The sequence below is a fragment of the Fusarium keratoplasticum genome, chromosome 1 (genome assembly GCF_025433545.1).
Source record: "Fusarium keratoplasticum isolate Fu6.1 chromosome 1, whole genome shotgun sequence".
Lineage (NCBI taxonomy): Eukaryota > Fungi > Ascomycota > Sordariomycetes > Hypocreales > Nectriaceae > Fusarium > Fusarium keratoplasticum.
In genome coordinates, this window is record NC_070529.1 from 5,099,376 (window position 1) to 5,115,678 (window position 16,303).

Consider the following 16,303-nt stretch of genomic DNA (forward strand, 5'->3'; position numbering starts at 1 on the left):
GGTTGATCTGCTCGTGATTCACTTCGCATGACATGCGAGCATCTATAAGTGCTGGTTTATCTTGTGCCTCGAATCCCTTAATCTTCTTCCGACTCTTCCCCTTCGAAATCTTCCTCGACCTGCTTAAATATCACCTTTTCCGCCATGGCCATGCATCTTCTCACCGGCAACCCCACAACGTTGTCCACGCTTCCGTCAATCTTCTCCACTAGCAACATGCCGCCAATGCCCTGGATGGCGTAGCCTCCCGCCTTGTCTGCACCCTCCCGAGTTTTGACATACGACTCAATCACATCGTCTGGAAGACCATCAGACTCGCTCAGGAAGTATACCTTGGTCTCTTCCGTGTGGCTATCGATCTGGTACCCTGGATGTCTCGCGTCCTCTCTCGGAGCAAGAACAGTGATTGCTGTCAAGACCTTGTGCATCCGCGTGTCTCTAAGGTGCTTCAGCATGCGGATGTGCTCAGCTTCGCTTCGAGGCTTCTCAAGGATCCGGCCGTCCCGGGAGACGATAATGGTATCAGCGGCGATGACGAGATCAGGGTCGGGTATCGATGCAAGATGGGTCTCGAGGGCTGTGGTGTAGACGTCCATGCACTTCTGGTGGGCGGTCGCAGCTACATATTCGAAGGGACCGAACGCCGTCTTGTCCAGATTTTCGGGTTTCGTAGACGGGAGGATCTCGAGGTTCGTGAGGCCAAACTGCACAAGGTGAGAAGATGGACGCTACCCTCCATAAGAATTATCGCGCACCTGCTGAAGCAACGCCTTCCTGCGAGGCGACGCTGACGCAAGGATCACTCGCTTGGAGTTTAGGTGCTTGAGGATAGGAAGGTCCAGAGGAAGAGGCCCTTTGCGCAGAGGACGGGGAGGGCCACCTGTCTCTGCGGTAGACTTTTCGTAGTCAGGAGGCGGGTCGCTGGGTGTAGAGTCCGCCATGTTCTTGTCGGGGCGCAATTGTCGCTTGCGATGGATGACGGTGAAGGTCGTACAAGTCAGCACCGAGCTTCCAGGTTTAAGAATGAGGTCAATGTGGGGTTGAAGGAGAGGTAGGGAGCTTGCGAGGCGCCCCACGACCACCATCCCGCCTGTGCTGGGTTCTTAGCTTGGCCCCTCATAGCAAGCCAGCTTTATCATGCGAGCCGCCGAGTATATGGCGGAACTGTGTAACATGCCAAGGGAAAAAGTAATCTGGAAGATTTGCTACTTGTATACAGAAAACTCGATTTCAGTAAAGAGAGCTTGCGGTTGCTCGGGGGAATTGACAGATATTTCTCTATATGCACATCATCACTTTGGTGTTTTGGAGGGTTTCATGATGAGGTTCATTTACGAGTGTAGTTCTAGCAACTTGTCTTGAAAGGCACGTATTTTCTATACCCAGAACAAAGAGATGATATTCAAATTCAGAAAAGAAAAAGCACAATATTCACATTATGCATCATTATACAACTCAATATTTTCCAGCCCATCCGGTTCAGCTCAACCGTCCAGCACAGCTGGCCAAATTGTTTGCCTTGTTGCCTGATTGCTGTTTTCAGGCATGGCACAGGCCAAGCGGGTACCTCCACCATGTACCTCCTCTCACACCTCGCCCTCCCGCAGTCAGTTGCAACAAGCCAGCCCACTCATTCCCGACCTCTCCAAAATCGACTCGAGCGCCAACTCCCGGCTTTCGCAAAGGGCTGCATAGGCTTGCAATAGCCCACACGAGCTCGAATACTTACGCAACATCCTTTACAGCCCTCAAACTGCACTAAAACTCGCATTATCGGCGCGCTACACCCGGCCTCGAGCCTCCCAAACACTGTCCTATTTGACGCGACCATTGGACCAGCACGCGTCAAAATCCACACCAGCGCCGTCGCAGCGACCTTGACCCTGGGCCCTGCGAACTCCCATTGTGCGCCGACAAATTCTGCTGGCAAAAGATACTGCATAAGTCTGTGATGCGCCTGGTCCGGCGACCGTAGCGACTACAGCCAGGATGGACAGCAAGCGCAAGGCCAATGGGGCCGCATCGGGGGAAACCGACGACCGAGCTGCGAAGCGTCGCAAACTTGCTGTAAGCCAGTCTAGATGCCTCTTGCGAACCTGCTTTCGATGAATTGTGTAACGCAGCCATGTTTGAGTTGGTTGTTACTTCGCACTGCCATGACGCGCCTGCATCGATATTCACCTCTCTGCACTTGAATTGGTGACTGACCTGGAGTCTGCCGCAGGATGAATTCGACCTTTCGAAGGGCGAAACCCGAGAATCGACCACCGCATATGGCATGGCCTTTTTGGAACAGCTGCGCAGGACTGCAGACAAAGGGTATACCGGCCTATTTCGTCACCGAGGACTTGAAATACTGATCTGTTCTTATAGGGGCCGTCTGGTCGCAACCTACTTTGAAAAGCTACCGGCGCGCACCGGCAACGCAGAGTACTACAAACGAACCCGCATGCCCATCTCGTTGGAATTGATCGAGAAGAAACTGAACAACGGCGAATTCGAGACCCTCGCCGAACTTGAGAGCTACTTCAAGAGGATGATCTCCAATGCAAAGGAGTTCTATCCTCGGTCATCTACCACCTTCGACGACGCGGAACGAATCAGAAAGGCACTCAGCAACTACATGACCAAGACAAATCCTGCATACCACCAACGTGGCTACCAAGCCATGCCCACTCCTCTTCCGCCAGAGGATGGAGAGGTCGACCAGGAAGAGGACGCTGAAGGAGAAGAGGATAATGATGAAGCTGTAGATGCGGAAGATGACGAGCAAGATGAAAAGGAGGAAGAAGAAGAGGAGGAGGAAGAGGAGCCAAGCTCAAGGAGGCGAACCATCACCCTTAAACGTCGTGGGCCGGCGGCTCGAACGCCCAGGCGAGCATCTACCAGAGGCAAGGAGACGCCAAAGCCGGCTGCGCCTCTAGCCAAGCCTGATCATCAGTACGAGGATGTGCCCTACAAGGGCCTCAATTTCCAGCAAGCACAGGAGAAGATTGTCGAGGAGCTTCTCCGATACCAAGATCCTGAGTAAGTCCGCAACTAACTGCCCTGTACCCCTGTATCTCTAACATTTCCAGGTACGAGGATGCCTATTTTGAGGCGTTCATCAACCTGCCACCTCGTGCTCTGAAAGATTATTATAAGATAATCACAGATCCTCTCTCGATCAGAAAGCTGCAGAAGATGGTCAAGGGTGCGCAAAGCCGCGGTGAGGCGACTGGCATTAGCGAGTTCAAGACATGGAACGCTTTTGAGGAGAAGTCGAAGCTTCTTTGGACCAACGCTTTCTATTACAACGAAGAGGGAAGCGAAATCTACGCCCTCACCCAGGAGCTCAAGGTTGGTTGGACCCAATTCTCTCATAGTGACCAAACCTAACCATTTCGATAGGACTTCTTCCTAGATCAGCTCAAGCAGGCCCAAGCTGTTGTGGCAGAGCCTTCGCAAGCAAAGATCAAACTCAAAGTCGGCCAGTCTTCAGATACCCCAACACCGTCGGGTAAGAAGATAACGATTCACGTTGGTGGCCAACGGGACTCTGCGGATACGCCCGCTTCAGCCCAGCCAACAGATGCTACAACTAATGGCCAGGGCGTCAATGGAACGGCTCGTACGTCGACTCCCGCAGTACCGAATGTGCAGCTGGATAAGGCCAGAAGCGTCTCGGCTTCTGTTCCCTCCCCAAGCCCATCTGTACAGCCAGCACTCAAGGCGGAGGAGGTCGCAAGTGCATCACCCGCTGGCATCCCAAGACAACCTAGCGTAGCCTCAGGGCAAGCAACACCAGCGCCAGGTGTAGCTCCTGTCCCTGCACCCGCACCTGCCCCCACGCCCGTTGCGCAGCCGCAGCCAGTTCAGCACAATCCCCTTGTTAATGGCTACATGGAGCAGAAGCACTTCCGTCGTCCCGGTAAAGGTATGCTTGACCGAATCTTGAGAGAGCTACAGTTGCTGACAACTATCAGGTCTCGATGATGCTCTGATCGAAAGCGTGAGGATACAGGCTCATCCAGCCTTTCAATCACACAGCCCTACTGTGGCAACTGTCAAGCCAAGTCCCACTGAGATGCAGCAGTCAGCCACAGTTAACCTGCCTCCTCATCTGACCCGTATCCTTGTTGTTCCAGCGATACCGGATCACTTGCAGAACAGGCAATACAGCCTCTGGACGCTTGTAAACAAGCAACCTCTGAAGCCCACACACCACCCGGCCCCAGGCCAACAACCCAACGAGCGAGCCTTTGAGGCTATGCTACACCCTGGGGTTAATGTGGTGGAGGCGCACCTCATCGCCGCCATCCCGCGAAACGAGCGGGTGCCCGGCGGCCCCGAGGTGGAACTGGAAGTGTTCACCATCTTCATCAACGTGCTGCGGAACTAGGCGGTCCCCAACATCAAGCTGGAGCGTTGTAAGTCCGAGAAGGGGGTAGGGTCGGCTATGGGACCACCTCCCCTCCCCTCCCTTAATCTGGTGAAGAGCCATGTCACTAGGGGATATTGGTGATTCCCGCCAATGAATGGAATGGAATGTGGTGTCGGAAACAGGGACGGTGTTGAGGGGGTATAGGAAATTCCTTTTTTGTTTTTCGAAGCGGTCCTGGAATATAGGGTTTATAGGGTATATTCACATGCTGCTGCTTCGTTATGTGCAATCTTAAATTGTATGTGTCCAATGCCTGGTTGTGGAAGAAAAGTTGCGATATTCCTACTCTATCCATGGTATCTCAAATCAGACCCCGTTCCAAGCGCCACGCAAAGCCATGCCAGTAATCCACGCTGCTCATCCGCTCATTTGGCCCGGTATCCCATTCTCTTCCGCTAGCCGGGCGCCGGCCGCTGCTTCAACTGCACCAAGTGCTTGAGACCAGTCTGGATGCCCATAAACTTCCGCAACTTGGGGTCGTACCAGCCCAGGACGTAAACTGCCATGCATGCTGTCTTTCCCTTCAGCTCGACGACTCCATCAACTCTGATGCATCCCCTGTTCGGGGACGTCTTTGTGGGCTTCCAGTTTCGAGCAAAGGTGAGAGATGCAGCCTGGATGGCGGCTTGGATGCGAGGGTCAAACTGTGTCTCGCTGCCAAAAAGTGTACCAATGATATCGCCGTTGCCAGTAGGGAAAGATCCATGGGGAGGTCGCTCAGACTGTCCAACTACTCTGACAGTCTGATTCCTAGGGCCGGCTGGGGGGAACCCACCCTGTCCCTTGAATCGCTCGAGGGGCCCCGGATGGAATGTCGGCTCCGGAGGGACGGGGTCACTAAAACCAAGAGCTCTTGTGAAGTCTTGAAACCCTTGCTTTGCAAGGAAGCTAATAAACGTCCAACATGTTAATGCCACAGCCTTGGGGTAGAGAACCTTGGCGAGGTGGTTTGCGGCAGTTGAATCGATGGGCCGATCGCCCCAAAAGATGCCCTCCTCATCAATGATGATTCTGTGGTGAAACGATAAGTAACGAGTCACGTTTGAGTTTTCAAGTCATGCTTACCCAGAGATATAGTGCTTCGGCGGAGGAGCGGGCGGATAGATGATATCCAACCAGAGCTTTCTGACTGTGATTGCCCCGCCACCAAGAAGTCTGACAAATGCAGGGTTCTTCTCAACTCCCCTCTTGATCTCGTCCGCAAGACCGACTGCGATGCGTTAGAATGCGCAAGTTTCTGGTGTAGTTCTGGGCACTAACACTTGATCTCCTTCTGAAGCTTTGTATCCTGGTTGACCTTGACAAACATCTCCCATTCCGGGTCGGAGCCCCGGTAAGGGGGTTGCTTAACCTCTTCGGTAGTAAAAGGGAAGGGTAGGAATAATATGGGTTCGTCCTCCTCGGCCATGTTCTGCACCTCTTCCTTTTCCTTATCCGACATGGCTTCCCATTCTGCGTCGGCCCAGTCGAGAAGAGGGTCAAAAACGACGGCCATGAATATTTGCCAGCAGGCATAGAAGACGACGGTCGTAAAAAGGGCGCGGCTGTATAGTCCATCAGTTTTCCATTCACATCAATTGTGTGAGTATTACATACCCGAGTCGTCTTCGGAAACTCGGACCGTAGGAAGGTTTCGGTTTGGCAAAGTAGACGGGGACGCCAGCTGGAGGCTTTTGTCGACGCCATGGTAGGAAGGATATTTGTCTTGTCAGAGGCCGAATCTGACGGGTGACGAGTCGTTGTGTCGGGATGGTCGAGATGGCTGCTCGGCGCAGCACGGCTTGTCGAGCCAACATGCTGCCTCTGGCCTGGCCTGGGGTCAGGCACTAAATAAAATACAGGCTAAAGAGAAAAGAAGAATGCCGCGCTCGCCGTATAGAAAAGAACTTCAAGGAGTGAAATGCATTGTGAGGGTGGCGATAGTAGCGATGGTGATGTTGAAATGCCGGCGTCGGCTTGATGCAAGCCGTTGAGGCGCAAGATGGACCGTGCATATACTTATGCACACTGTCCGTTCCAAGCGCTCATAACTGCCTAATGCGAAACATCGCACTGTATGACGGAACAACTCCACGCCGCGATCCCGACACGTGCATGCATCCCCAGACTCCCCGTGCCTGGAGCTTGCGACACCTCCAGCTATCTCAGCCTGGCTCCCATCACCAAAGCTTCATCAACACACGCCGAAAATGAAGCTCACCATTGGGCTCAGTGTAGCCCTCGCCAGCTTTGCCGCTGCAGCTCAGCAGGCCGCCGAGCAGGCCGCCCGCGTCTACATCCTACGCGGTTCGCATCCCGTGGAGCCAACTACGAGTCTCACCCCGAGCGAAGCCCGTCTTATCCTGCAGCAACGACTCGCTCCCGAGGGCGACGGTCCATCATTTCGCGACATCCCCGCCAGCGCCGATAAGGAGCGAATTGTCTCTTTGATCAACAAATACGGCAAGGCCTCCGCGCCATTGTTTACAAAGGAGCAGAATGCGACGCCTCAGCAGCTTGTTGTTGTGGTTGAGGGAATGCCAACCTTCGAGTACGAATCGTTCTTTGGCTGGATCTTCCACACCGAGCCCGACTTTACCGTTTCGAGAAGCCAGGAGAAGATTGAGCAGAACAAATTTTACGACCTCTCCATCGCCAAGAAGCATGGTTGCCCCCTGAGCAAGGTCGTCAGCAAGGAGGGAAGCTGCTGGAATGAGCAGTCGACTGTCGCTACCTACGACAGGTCTCAGGTACATATCCTGTGATAATATTCCATCTCGAAATGCTTATCTAACGTTGCGCACAGGACGCCGACCACCCGGTTACCTTCCTGGGTGAGCTCCCCAAGCTCCAGAAGCTTGCTGAGTCCGGCGAGATGGAGACCACCTTGGTTTTCCTTCCCCAGGGCTCAGATGCGACGGAATCCGAAGAACAACAGGAGCTGCGACGTCGACAGGCCGAGACCGTTATGACCTCGGTGGAGGATGCTGTCGAGTCGGCTGCTGAAACCTCGTCGGTTGCCGAGAACCCCATCTTCTCCTCGATCCCCTCCATTGTGCCCTCTTGCTTCACGTCCGAGGACAGCTGCATCCAGGGCACTGCCAACTGCTCTGGCCATGGCTTCTGCCAGAACAGATACGCCAAGCGAGATGGTTCTTCTGATGGCAAGGATGCTTGCTTCAGCTGCCACTGCCTGGGCACAGTTAGCGAGAGTGGCAGCGTTACCCACTGGGCTGGCGGCGCATGCTCCAAGAAGGACATCAGTGTCCAGTTCTGGCTCTTTGCTGGCTTCACCATCTCCATGGTCGTTATTCTGTACCTGGCTATCGGCATGCTGTTCAGCGTTGGTGAGGAGAAGCTTCCCGGTGTGATTGGAGCTGGTGTGTCCAAGTCCAAGTAAGATGGCTTCGCTGGAGCGAGGCAGAACTGCTTCGTGGGGTATTGCCGGATCGTTGGGAGTTGTATAAGTCGGCTAATGGAGTTTCGCAACATAATAACTCCGGGGCGGCATGTACCATCATATGGTGTATTTGATATATGGGCGTCATAAAGGCTAGGAGCTTGTCTTAGGCCTCGATAATAGAGGCTTCTTTTGTTAGAATGCGTTTCAATTTTCTCCAGTATGGTTGCTAGAGTGCGCGTCGACGGACCTTCATGAGGATTAGTTGAGTCATGAAATTGTTACCCTCTTGAGCGGCAATCCATCGTTCCTAATGATATCCAATCACAATTGTTTGAGGGACCTTTTCGACGATGCCTGTCCAAGCAGCATAATATTGGCACATAAGGCTAGGACGCCCAACAATTTCTCGACCCACGACTGGCAAATCTAGAAGGGCCTCGAGCTCATTCTTGAGCCTATACCCACCTCACAACGTAAAGTCTCAACACCAAATGTGAGGAAGATGTCGTGACCTCAAGCTGAGGCGTCATCATGGTGGAATTTTCCCACCTCTCTTCTGCAGCTCAGTTTGGCAGTCTATCATATGATGATTCTTTTTTATACCAGCAATCCACATCACTCTCCCTCGGTCGGTCCTCCACTGATAACGGTCAAGTCCCGGTGATCCGAGCTGAACACGAAACGTCTAGGCACCAACTCTAACAGGCTTTGATGGATGACGTTCATTGTCCATCAATGAGGCCAAAGCTGGCGCGTCATTCGTAAGATACGGCCTTTATCCAAGTCTCCGGTTCTTCTCAGTCGAGCAACGTCTCAGGATAAGCCTCAGCTAAGGGTGGTTGGTGCGGCCAATACCGGCGGCTCCTGAATCCCGGCCCCACACGGAGTTCGTTTAGTCAGCTGGAACGGACTTTATGCGCTCAAGATAAACTCCGCCTCACATCCATGCCCAAGAACCATCTGACAACTCTTAAGAAGAGGCCAGGAGGTTTCCCTACTTCCCAAAAAGTCCGCCGGACTTGTTCCTCTCTTGAGAACCTGGGCCGCTTCTTTCGGATTGGCTTATGTACCGCTGAAGCGCTTCTGCTCCCGGCCGAGATGATGTCGACAGCCGCCGCCGACAGGCCCAAGCCCGCGACGGCTAAATGGGGAGCCGCCTGCTCTCAGTGTGCAACCGCAAAGGCGAAATGCATCCGCTCAAACAGTGCTCCCGGAGCCAAGTGCGACAGGTGAGTCGGATACCCACTTTCTTTTCTCTTTCCGCTCCCGTCGGCCGGTGATCATCAAAAACTCGTGTCACCGATGCCGAACGAGCCGTGTTATCGGGGTGTAAGTGCCCGGGTCCACCGGAGCTGCCCCCGGGCATCGCCCCATATCTTTATCAAGAGCCGCGGTAGAAATATTGACTGACACATGCTTGTAGATGCGAGAGATTGGTCAAAGTTTGCACGGAGCAGGTTCATCGACCTCGAAAGAAGAGACAGCCAAAGCCTTCGTAGGTCAACCCTCACACAGAGCCGCCTGGGGATGATTGGAGCTCCGGTTGACTACCGTCGCACAAACAAGGGCTAATTTTATCCTTTAGACGAACGGCTCAAATTGAGGAGCGGCTGAATGGGCTGGTCAATCTGCTCAAAGCATCAGGGGGTCTGACGAATGCGGATCTGGCGACAGATACAACATGCATCCCAACTGAAGCAGATCCCGCCGTTTCCAACCAACAGAAGCCATCATCAAAATCTTCGGACGCTTCATTTGCACCGGGATCTAGCCCATGGGCTATTCCCGATACCTACAACTCATATGCCCCGCCCCAATGCATCTGTAGGCCTGCATCTGGGGATGCCCCTCCTCCACCTGCTTCGGACGAGGTACTCTTAAACATATACAGAAATGAGCTCCTGGCGCTCCATCCCTTTGTCGTGATTCCACGAAATGTCACGGCAGCGAGACTCAAGGCCACGCGGCCATTCCTCATGTCAGCCATCAGGATGGTCACGTCCTTCCGAAGTCTAAGATCGATGAGGGCACAGATGTACTATCTCATGCGGCACATAGCAGACCACATGCTCATCCGCTCCGAGAGATCTCTCGATTTGCTAATGGGAATCATTGTTATAGCAGCTTGGTATCAGTACCACTGCTTCATGCACGCTCAGTTGAACAACCTAATCGCCATGGCTGTAACGCTTGTTGGTGAACTGGGCCTGCACCGTAGTCCAACTGTACTCGAACGGACGAACCTGATGGTTGTAAAGCCCTTCCAACCCGAGAGACGAACGAATGAAGAAAGGAGGGCCCTCCTAGGTGTCTGGTTCTTGTCATCAGCGTAGGGTGTCCCTCCCTATTATGAGTACGCTCGTTTCTAACTCAAACCAGTATGTCACTCGGATTCTCTCGAATAGAGTCGATGCGATATACAAAGTATATTCAAGAATGTCTAGGGGTCTTGGAGCGAGAGAAAGAGTACCCCACAGACACCCGTCTCGTCTATCTTGTCCGCATTCAACATCTGACGGAGCGAATTTCCCAACTCAACTCTCCCGACGACCCTGCAGAAGAGGTTGCAGGCCTACCAACAGCACCGCTATCCGCATATGTCTCTGCGTTTCAAGGGGAACTTGACCGTATACGAAACGGACTGCCCCCAGAGCTGAAAGATGACCGTCAGTATACTTGCTCACCTCAGAAGAATCGTATCAACTGACTTTTCTAGGAATCATATGTACTTTCATCAATACTGCTGCCCTCAGACTCTATGAGCCCCCAGTATTAGATGCCCCTCGCATCATATCCATGTCCGAGTCCCTCACTTCTCCCACTTTGGGGGCCGCTTCAGCCCTTGACATATTCTACCAATCCAGGAATGCGCTAAAGCAGTGGTTTGACAACTGGCTCGCGATCCCCATTTCCGAGTACTACTGCCAGACAACGCCAGTGGCTGCTCAGATCGTGTACGCCCTGACGGTTCTCGGCAGATGGGCTAAGTTCACAGTGCCCATCACGCTGACCGGTCCTAAGACTCCAATGCCGCACGACACAAGTGCGGACAACCCGAACGTGGAACAGTTCAAAGCGGACTCCGAGTACTCAGCGAGTCTAAGCTCGAGAAAGGCTACGCCCGCAGGTTCCACGCCTGGTCATGAGAACGACCCAACGGAGTGCAGCCAGATTGTTCTTCGGGAAGGAACGGATCCAAGACTACCCGCTGCTGTGGCCTCTCTTCGGTCGCAGATTCAGACTCAACCCGGTCTTTCGTTGGATGTGTCAGGCATTCTCACAGGTGTCTGTTCCCGATTCGAGGAGGCAAATGCGACGTTTCAGGTCGCGTCGACTGAGCCTGGTGCTTCGGATCACAACCTATGGAGCATGAGCGCAATTAAAATTCGCATCACTAGGGCTAAACTAGAACGTTGGGCAGAAATCGTGGCTGCTGGGACTGAAGCGCTTAAGATACAAGACGAGGAGAGCCGAGACACGGACATGGAGGACAACAGCACCAGTGAGACCGGAAGGGAGCCAGCTGATGCAAGCGAGGCGTTCATGAGTGGCGATATGCAAGCCGATCCCCTCCAAATGCAAAATTGGAATGGCGGAACGCCGTGGACAACGGAAATGTTGCAGGGTGTTGACCCTTCGGTGTGGTTCGACGGGTATCTTGACTGGGGGGCGGTTATTATGAACTCGATGGGAAACTTGGAGCAATAGATTTGTTCCCAGTCAACTCATGAGTAAACTCTCCCACCTCACCTAATGCTATACTAGAGCGGTTTAGTTAATCTACGGCGCCCTGCCTGTTGTTCGATTCTACTCTCGTCATTGACTCGGCTAGAACATGTTCACGGGACGGGAGCCTCCTTAGACATGTTTTCTCTCTTTCCACGCCCGATTGGCTAGGTATCCCACACTTCAGAAATGACTGTGGCGTCGTGTAGGTGGTTGCAGATTGCAGGGGTTACGAACGTTATCCTAGGTTCAATCTCCGACAACTGTTTCTCAACGGGGAAAAGAGCCATGTGAGATACGCATACAGCGCCACAAACAGCCTTAAAAGTACGAATATCAGACCTGCTTTTTACAAATTGCAATCCTTGAGACCTGTGATGAACGGGGTTGGCCAGATCGCCCCCCGCTAGGTCGTCTAGAATTGTTGGGTTGACACTGTGCAGATACTGTGGATGAGCAGGCTCTGGATATGTTGGCACAAACACGCGGAAGGTGTCCCGGTGGTCGGTGCGTACCCAGCTTATGAAACAGGGTCAACCCGGGGGCTGTTGTTGTCTTAAGTTTCCTAGTTCCATATTTTGTTAATTGCTTGCACCTGTTGCGGCTTCTAAAAAGTGGCCCCACAATGAGACATGTTTCCAACTCCAAGCGAGACTATGCAACTGTTTTTCCACTTGCTACTGCACAGCCTTACTGCAACTCCCTTACATAAAATCACTGCAAATTTATTCTATATCTCGTGCTACCGGCGTTATACTAGTTAGCCTCACAATCAGCCCCGGCACATCTCGGTCCTATTTGCCATTGGTCAATTCGAAGACCAATGGAATAGTAGTCTACGACGCCTTGTCGCGATGAGCTTGTCTAACACGTGTGGGACTGATGGTTCAAGGCTTTGCTGCGAGGCGTTTCGAGGCTCCATTGCACCTTGTCTTACTACCGCGTTATTATTCCATCTCGTGCCACAAATAGTTGAATACAAGCAAGTAGGTATTCAAAACACCTTCACCTTGGAACCGGTTTGTCGAGGCGGATCCCAGCGGTGGCTTGTATCCCTCGCCTACCCACCCTGTCCTAGTCAAGGATCATCGAAGTCGCCTAGCCCGGGTCATTCTGACCGGACAGAATGGAGGCCCCTCCGGCACCTACATCGTGTGCTGTGGTAGGGTTTACCGAGCCAATCCCCCTGATTAACGACGTGAAAAAAGAAATAAAAAGAGGTGGTGACGTCCCCTGTACTCGTTCAGATAAATCTCCGTCTAGCCCCGCTATGAAACATTGCCTGGGGGATGTTGGAACTTATATAATATATCCCCTCCACGCCTGTCGAAGCCTTATCCACGGTGCAACCATCAATGGAAGCCCAAAGGTAGTACGGATGGGAGCCCGAACGTGACTAGGTTGGTGCGGAAACGAAGCTGACGGACCCAACACAGAACATCTTTCTCCTGCAGTCGCCTTGCGATCCAGAAGCATCCAGCAAATCTCACTGCCTTGCAACTGGTAGACTTCAAACCCACGACGTCAGAATTGAGGCCTGCTAGCTGCCTGGTAGAAGTGTCCCAAGGTATGCCTTTTTGTTCCCAAGCCCATCTGTCTGCGTAGGGCGTGCGCGGCTGACCAAGTCTGCGCTGCACGCAGCAGCTCCTCTCTCGGACGATGGGTTACCGACTCACGAGTTGCCTCGCAGGAAGGTGGTATGGGTGTGGATTTGTGTAAGTCTGATCAAACGAGGAAGAAATTCCAAGAAACCAGCAGCCTCTCCGCCTATAGATCTTGACCACCTGACTATTTTTTGAGTGTTATTGTGGTCACGGGGGGATGAAAGTCAGCGTTGACCCTTGTCCACGTTGCGGTTTTCCCCGATGCCCAAACTGCGACACGCAGCGTCTTAACTTCCGTGGTGCTCAAGGAACTTTGAGCCTGGATCTGCGTGAGGGGATTATTCTTGCTGAGGTCTATATACTGACAGATCTCCAGTGCTATCGTGGCCGCGGCTACAGAGGGACGAAAGTGCCGATCCATGCCCCAACTGCCGCATACCTAGATGCCCGTGCGGAAACACTCAACGTCTCAACGTACACGGTGCCAAAGGGACTTCTCTGCAAGACATCCCGTCCGATTGAATCGGCTAGTCCCTCAGCGCATGTATCTTGAGCTTGAAAAGGTACGTCATCGAGTGTATTTTTGTGTGTGAGGGGGTGATAGACAATGGTTGGGTAGTCGAAGTAGAAGGACATTTCATCCTTGGGGGTGTGACTTTGGTGTTGTTAATTAGAAAGGTTTAATAAGATTACTTAGGTTTGTGTTAGAGAACCTAATTAAACATTGGCTCGAAACCCACTGCGATAACTGGCTGCCCTGCTATCCCAGGTAGGGCATGGGAATAGTACAAGTCTAACTGCAGTGCTCAGCAACTCAGCATTCAACGACACGTGGGTAGGTGGTCTCCGTTGCCCGACGACTCCGAGCATCAAATAGCTAATACCAATTGTGGTAGTGGTCGTTGTGTCTGTTTCTCTAACTAATTTATAAGATAAGAAGTGTTATGAAGTAGGGAAATGGAGAAGACAATCTAAATACATGGAGTGTAACATGTTGCAGTAAAAGCGCCCCTAACATCCCGCTACCGTAACTGAGGAATACCAGCAGCAATAAGTGAGTGGCTCAGTCAAGACTCAAGAGTGCAATAATGCCAGACGAGCAAAACTAACAGGAAAGGGAAAACCATCATGAACTATATGGAGAGACACCCAGCACTCTCAAGCCATTCTCAAATACCTGTCTGGCATTCTCATACAAGGCCATCCTCGCCTTATTTGTTTCATCCTTGTCCGCCCAATCCTGCTCATTGTCGTCGTCGAGCGTCATCATGACTTGATCGACAAGCCGGAGCAGGTAGGTAATGATGAGAGACGGCTCAAGACTCTTGAAGGACAACTGTGCTACATCGGGATACTGTGTCATGATCCGCAGCAGCTCGGCGTAGTCCTCCGCCTCCAGGGCAGCGTAGTCCAGCGTTGCATAGTCGACCTCGCCTGGCGTTTCACCCAACTTTGAGGTCAACCTGGCATAACAGTTCTGGATCGCCGCGCCAGATTCGCTAACAAGCGATGTTATCTTCTTGGAGTCCACAGCGTATGGCGTCGTCCGCTTGTGAGTGAAATCCTGGATAAAAAGACCAGAAAGCCCAAGAAGATCCACCGACTTGTCAGTCTTGTCCACAAAAAGGGGTTCCTCCGTCTCCTCGTCGATACTGGTCTGCATCACAGTGTGACAGCCATCCAGGTAGTCGCTCAACAACTTGGCATCCTTGAACTGGTCCGGCAGCCCATTGATCTTGGCGACTGCAACGTGCCGGATGCACTCCGCGAGGTCTTGTCTTCCCATCAGCTCAAGACACTTTGTAACCCGATGGAAGTGCATCTCTTGTTCCATAGCGACGACGTAGATCATCTTGTCGAACTTGTGTGCCTTGTACCTGTCAAGGACAGCAGCAAGGTCACGCAACAGGTATGAAGTCGTCCCATTCCGAAAACGCACCACGGTGGTTGAAAGTCCCTTCGCCTCATGCTTGGTAAAGTCGATCATCCAGGACCCGTCGTGTTCTTCGTATACGCCCTTCTCCTTCAGGGCTTGTTCAACTTCGGCAATTGATTCCGCGCTGACCTGGGACTCCCCCGAGTACTCGTCAAATGTGACTCCGAGCCGCGCATAGGAATCCGTGTAGTCTTTCACAGTTGCGTCGCGGAACCGCTGCCAGAGCGCAATGGCTTCGGGGTCCTTGTCCTCCATCTTCTTGAAGAAGACGTCCCTCTCAGCATGTAGACCCCGCGACTCGATCTCGCTGGCATCCTTCCCTTCAGCCTTCGCCGCTTTGACTTGTTCGTGCTCCGGCTTGAAAAGCTCCTTGATCTTGTGGTTGACTTCGAGCAAGTGACGGAGTGGTTGCTTCGCAAACTCTTCTTCAGAGCCAAACCTCTGCCATCCTGCAGCAAGGAGTCCAATCTGCTTGCCCCAATCCCCCAGGTAGTTCATCTTGACAACGTCCCATCCCATGCTAGTATGGATGTTGGCCACGTATGAACCGACCAATGTGCTGCGCAGGTGGGACACCAGGAACTCGCTCTCCATATTGGGCGACGAGAACTCGACGATGACCTTCTTCTTCGGCCCATCAGGCGCAGCTGCATCGGCAAGGCCGAGAGATGAGTCATATCCATATGAGGCGCACCTGTCATGGATGTAAGGTAGGAGAAGGCGGGACAATGTGTTGGGCGATGAGAAGACGCGCAGATGGATACCGTCCTTGATGGGGCATGCGAAAGGCGGCGACCTGGGTAACTATTCGTGGAATAATGTCAGTAATGATGATATCTTGGGGTGTGAATGTCAAGATCGTACTCTGTGGGCGAGATCTAGAACTAGGTCCTTGGGCTTGACGTCCTTGAGTCTAAGCCTCGGGGACACGATCACGAGGTCCCCTTGCCCGGTAACATTGGACGGCTGGATGGCTTCATAGGCGACCAATCTATCGCAGTCGACCAGCCTCTGCAGCGTATCGGCGAGATAAACTCGGAAGATGTCCTGGGGGTTGTGCACAATGTCGGCGCCAGGGAACTCGGGCACGGGAGTGTGCAGCCCTGCCTTGCCAAGTAGGTCCTCTATGCCGCTGACGGAGCAGGTGGTCGTCGCCATAGCCACGATGATTCTGGATGGTGGTTTACGGCTGAAGAAGGGAGGGTGAGTCGGCGCGCAGGTTTGATTGCCTC

At 52.9% G+C, this 16,303-nt stretch overlaps 6 protein-coding genes across 6 annotated transcripts; 3 read left to right on the forward strand and 3 right to left on the reverse strand.

Moving 5' to 3' along the window:
* Window positions 1–77: 77 nt before the first annotated feature.
* On the reverse strand, window positions 78–1,058 carry NCS57_00150900 (uncharacterized protein; the record flags this gene model as incomplete). Its single annotated transcript, XM_053051572.1, has 2 exons — window positions 756–1,058; window positions 78–704 (listed from the first exon to the last, which is right to left on the reverse strand). The coding sequence occupies exons 1-2, from the start codon at window positions 939–941 to the stop codon at window positions 78–80; spliced, it is 813 nt and encodes a 270-aa protein (XP_052920087.1). The 5' UTR covers window positions 942–1,058.
* Window positions 1,059–1,989: 931 nt separating this feature from the next.
* Window positions 1,990–4,381, forward strand: NCS57_00151000 (uncharacterized protein; the record flags this gene model as incomplete). The annotated part of the gene is made up of 6 exons (XM_053051573.1): window positions 1,990–2,067; window positions 2,225–2,319; window positions 2,374–3,027; window positions 3,078–3,339; window positions 3,391–3,916; window positions 3,966–4,381. 6 exons carry the CDS (start codon window positions 1,990–1,992, stop codon window positions 4,379–4,381), a joined length of 2,031 nt encoding a protein of 676 aa, XP_052920088.1.
* Window positions 4,382–4,818: 437 nt separating this feature from the next.
* NCS57_00151100 (uncharacterized protein) lies at window positions 4,819–6,219 on the reverse strand (the record flags this gene model as incomplete). Its single annotated transcript, XM_053051574.1, has 4 exons — window positions 4,819–5,434; window positions 5,489–5,633; window positions 5,684–5,967; window positions 6,020–6,219. 4 exons carry the CDS (start codon window positions 6,217–6,219, stop codon window positions 4,819–4,821), a joined length of 1,245 nt encoding a protein of 414 aa, XP_052920089.1.
* Window positions 6,220–6,576: 357 nt separating this feature from the next.
* NCS57_00151200 (DUF3844 domain-containing protein) lies at window positions 6,577–7,802 on the forward strand (the record flags this gene model as incomplete). The annotated part of the gene is made up of 2 exons (XM_053051575.1): window positions 6,577–7,152; window positions 7,209–7,802. Exons 1-2 carry the CDS (start codon window positions 6,613–6,615, stop codon window positions 7,800–7,802), a joined length of 1,134 nt encoding a protein of 377 aa, XP_052920090.1. The 5' UTR covers window positions 6,577–6,612.
* Window positions 7,803–8,750: 948 nt separating this feature from the next.
* Window positions 8,751–11,513, forward strand: NCS57_00151300 (uncharacterized protein; the record flags this gene model as incomplete). The annotated part of the gene is made up of 5 exons (XM_053051576.1): window positions 8,751–9,034; window positions 9,229–9,300; window positions 9,391–10,134; window positions 10,185–10,471; window positions 10,522–11,513. The coding sequence occupies 5 exons, from the start codon at window positions 8,751–8,753 to the stop codon at window positions 11,511–11,513; spliced, it is 2,379 nt and encodes a 792-aa protein (XP_052920091.1).
* A 2,748-nt stretch (window positions 11,514–14,261) lies between these two features.
* Window positions 14,262–16,229, reverse strand: NCS57_00151400 (Arginine--tRNA ligase; the record flags this gene model as incomplete). Its single annotated transcript, XM_053051577.1, has 2 exons — window positions 14,262–15,875; window positions 15,936–16,229. The coding sequence occupies 2 exons, from the start codon at window positions 16,227–16,229 to the stop codon at window positions 14,262–14,264; spliced, it is 1,908 nt and encodes a 635-aa protein (XP_052920092.1).
* Between the last annotated feature and the right edge of the window lie 74 nt (window positions 16,230–16,303).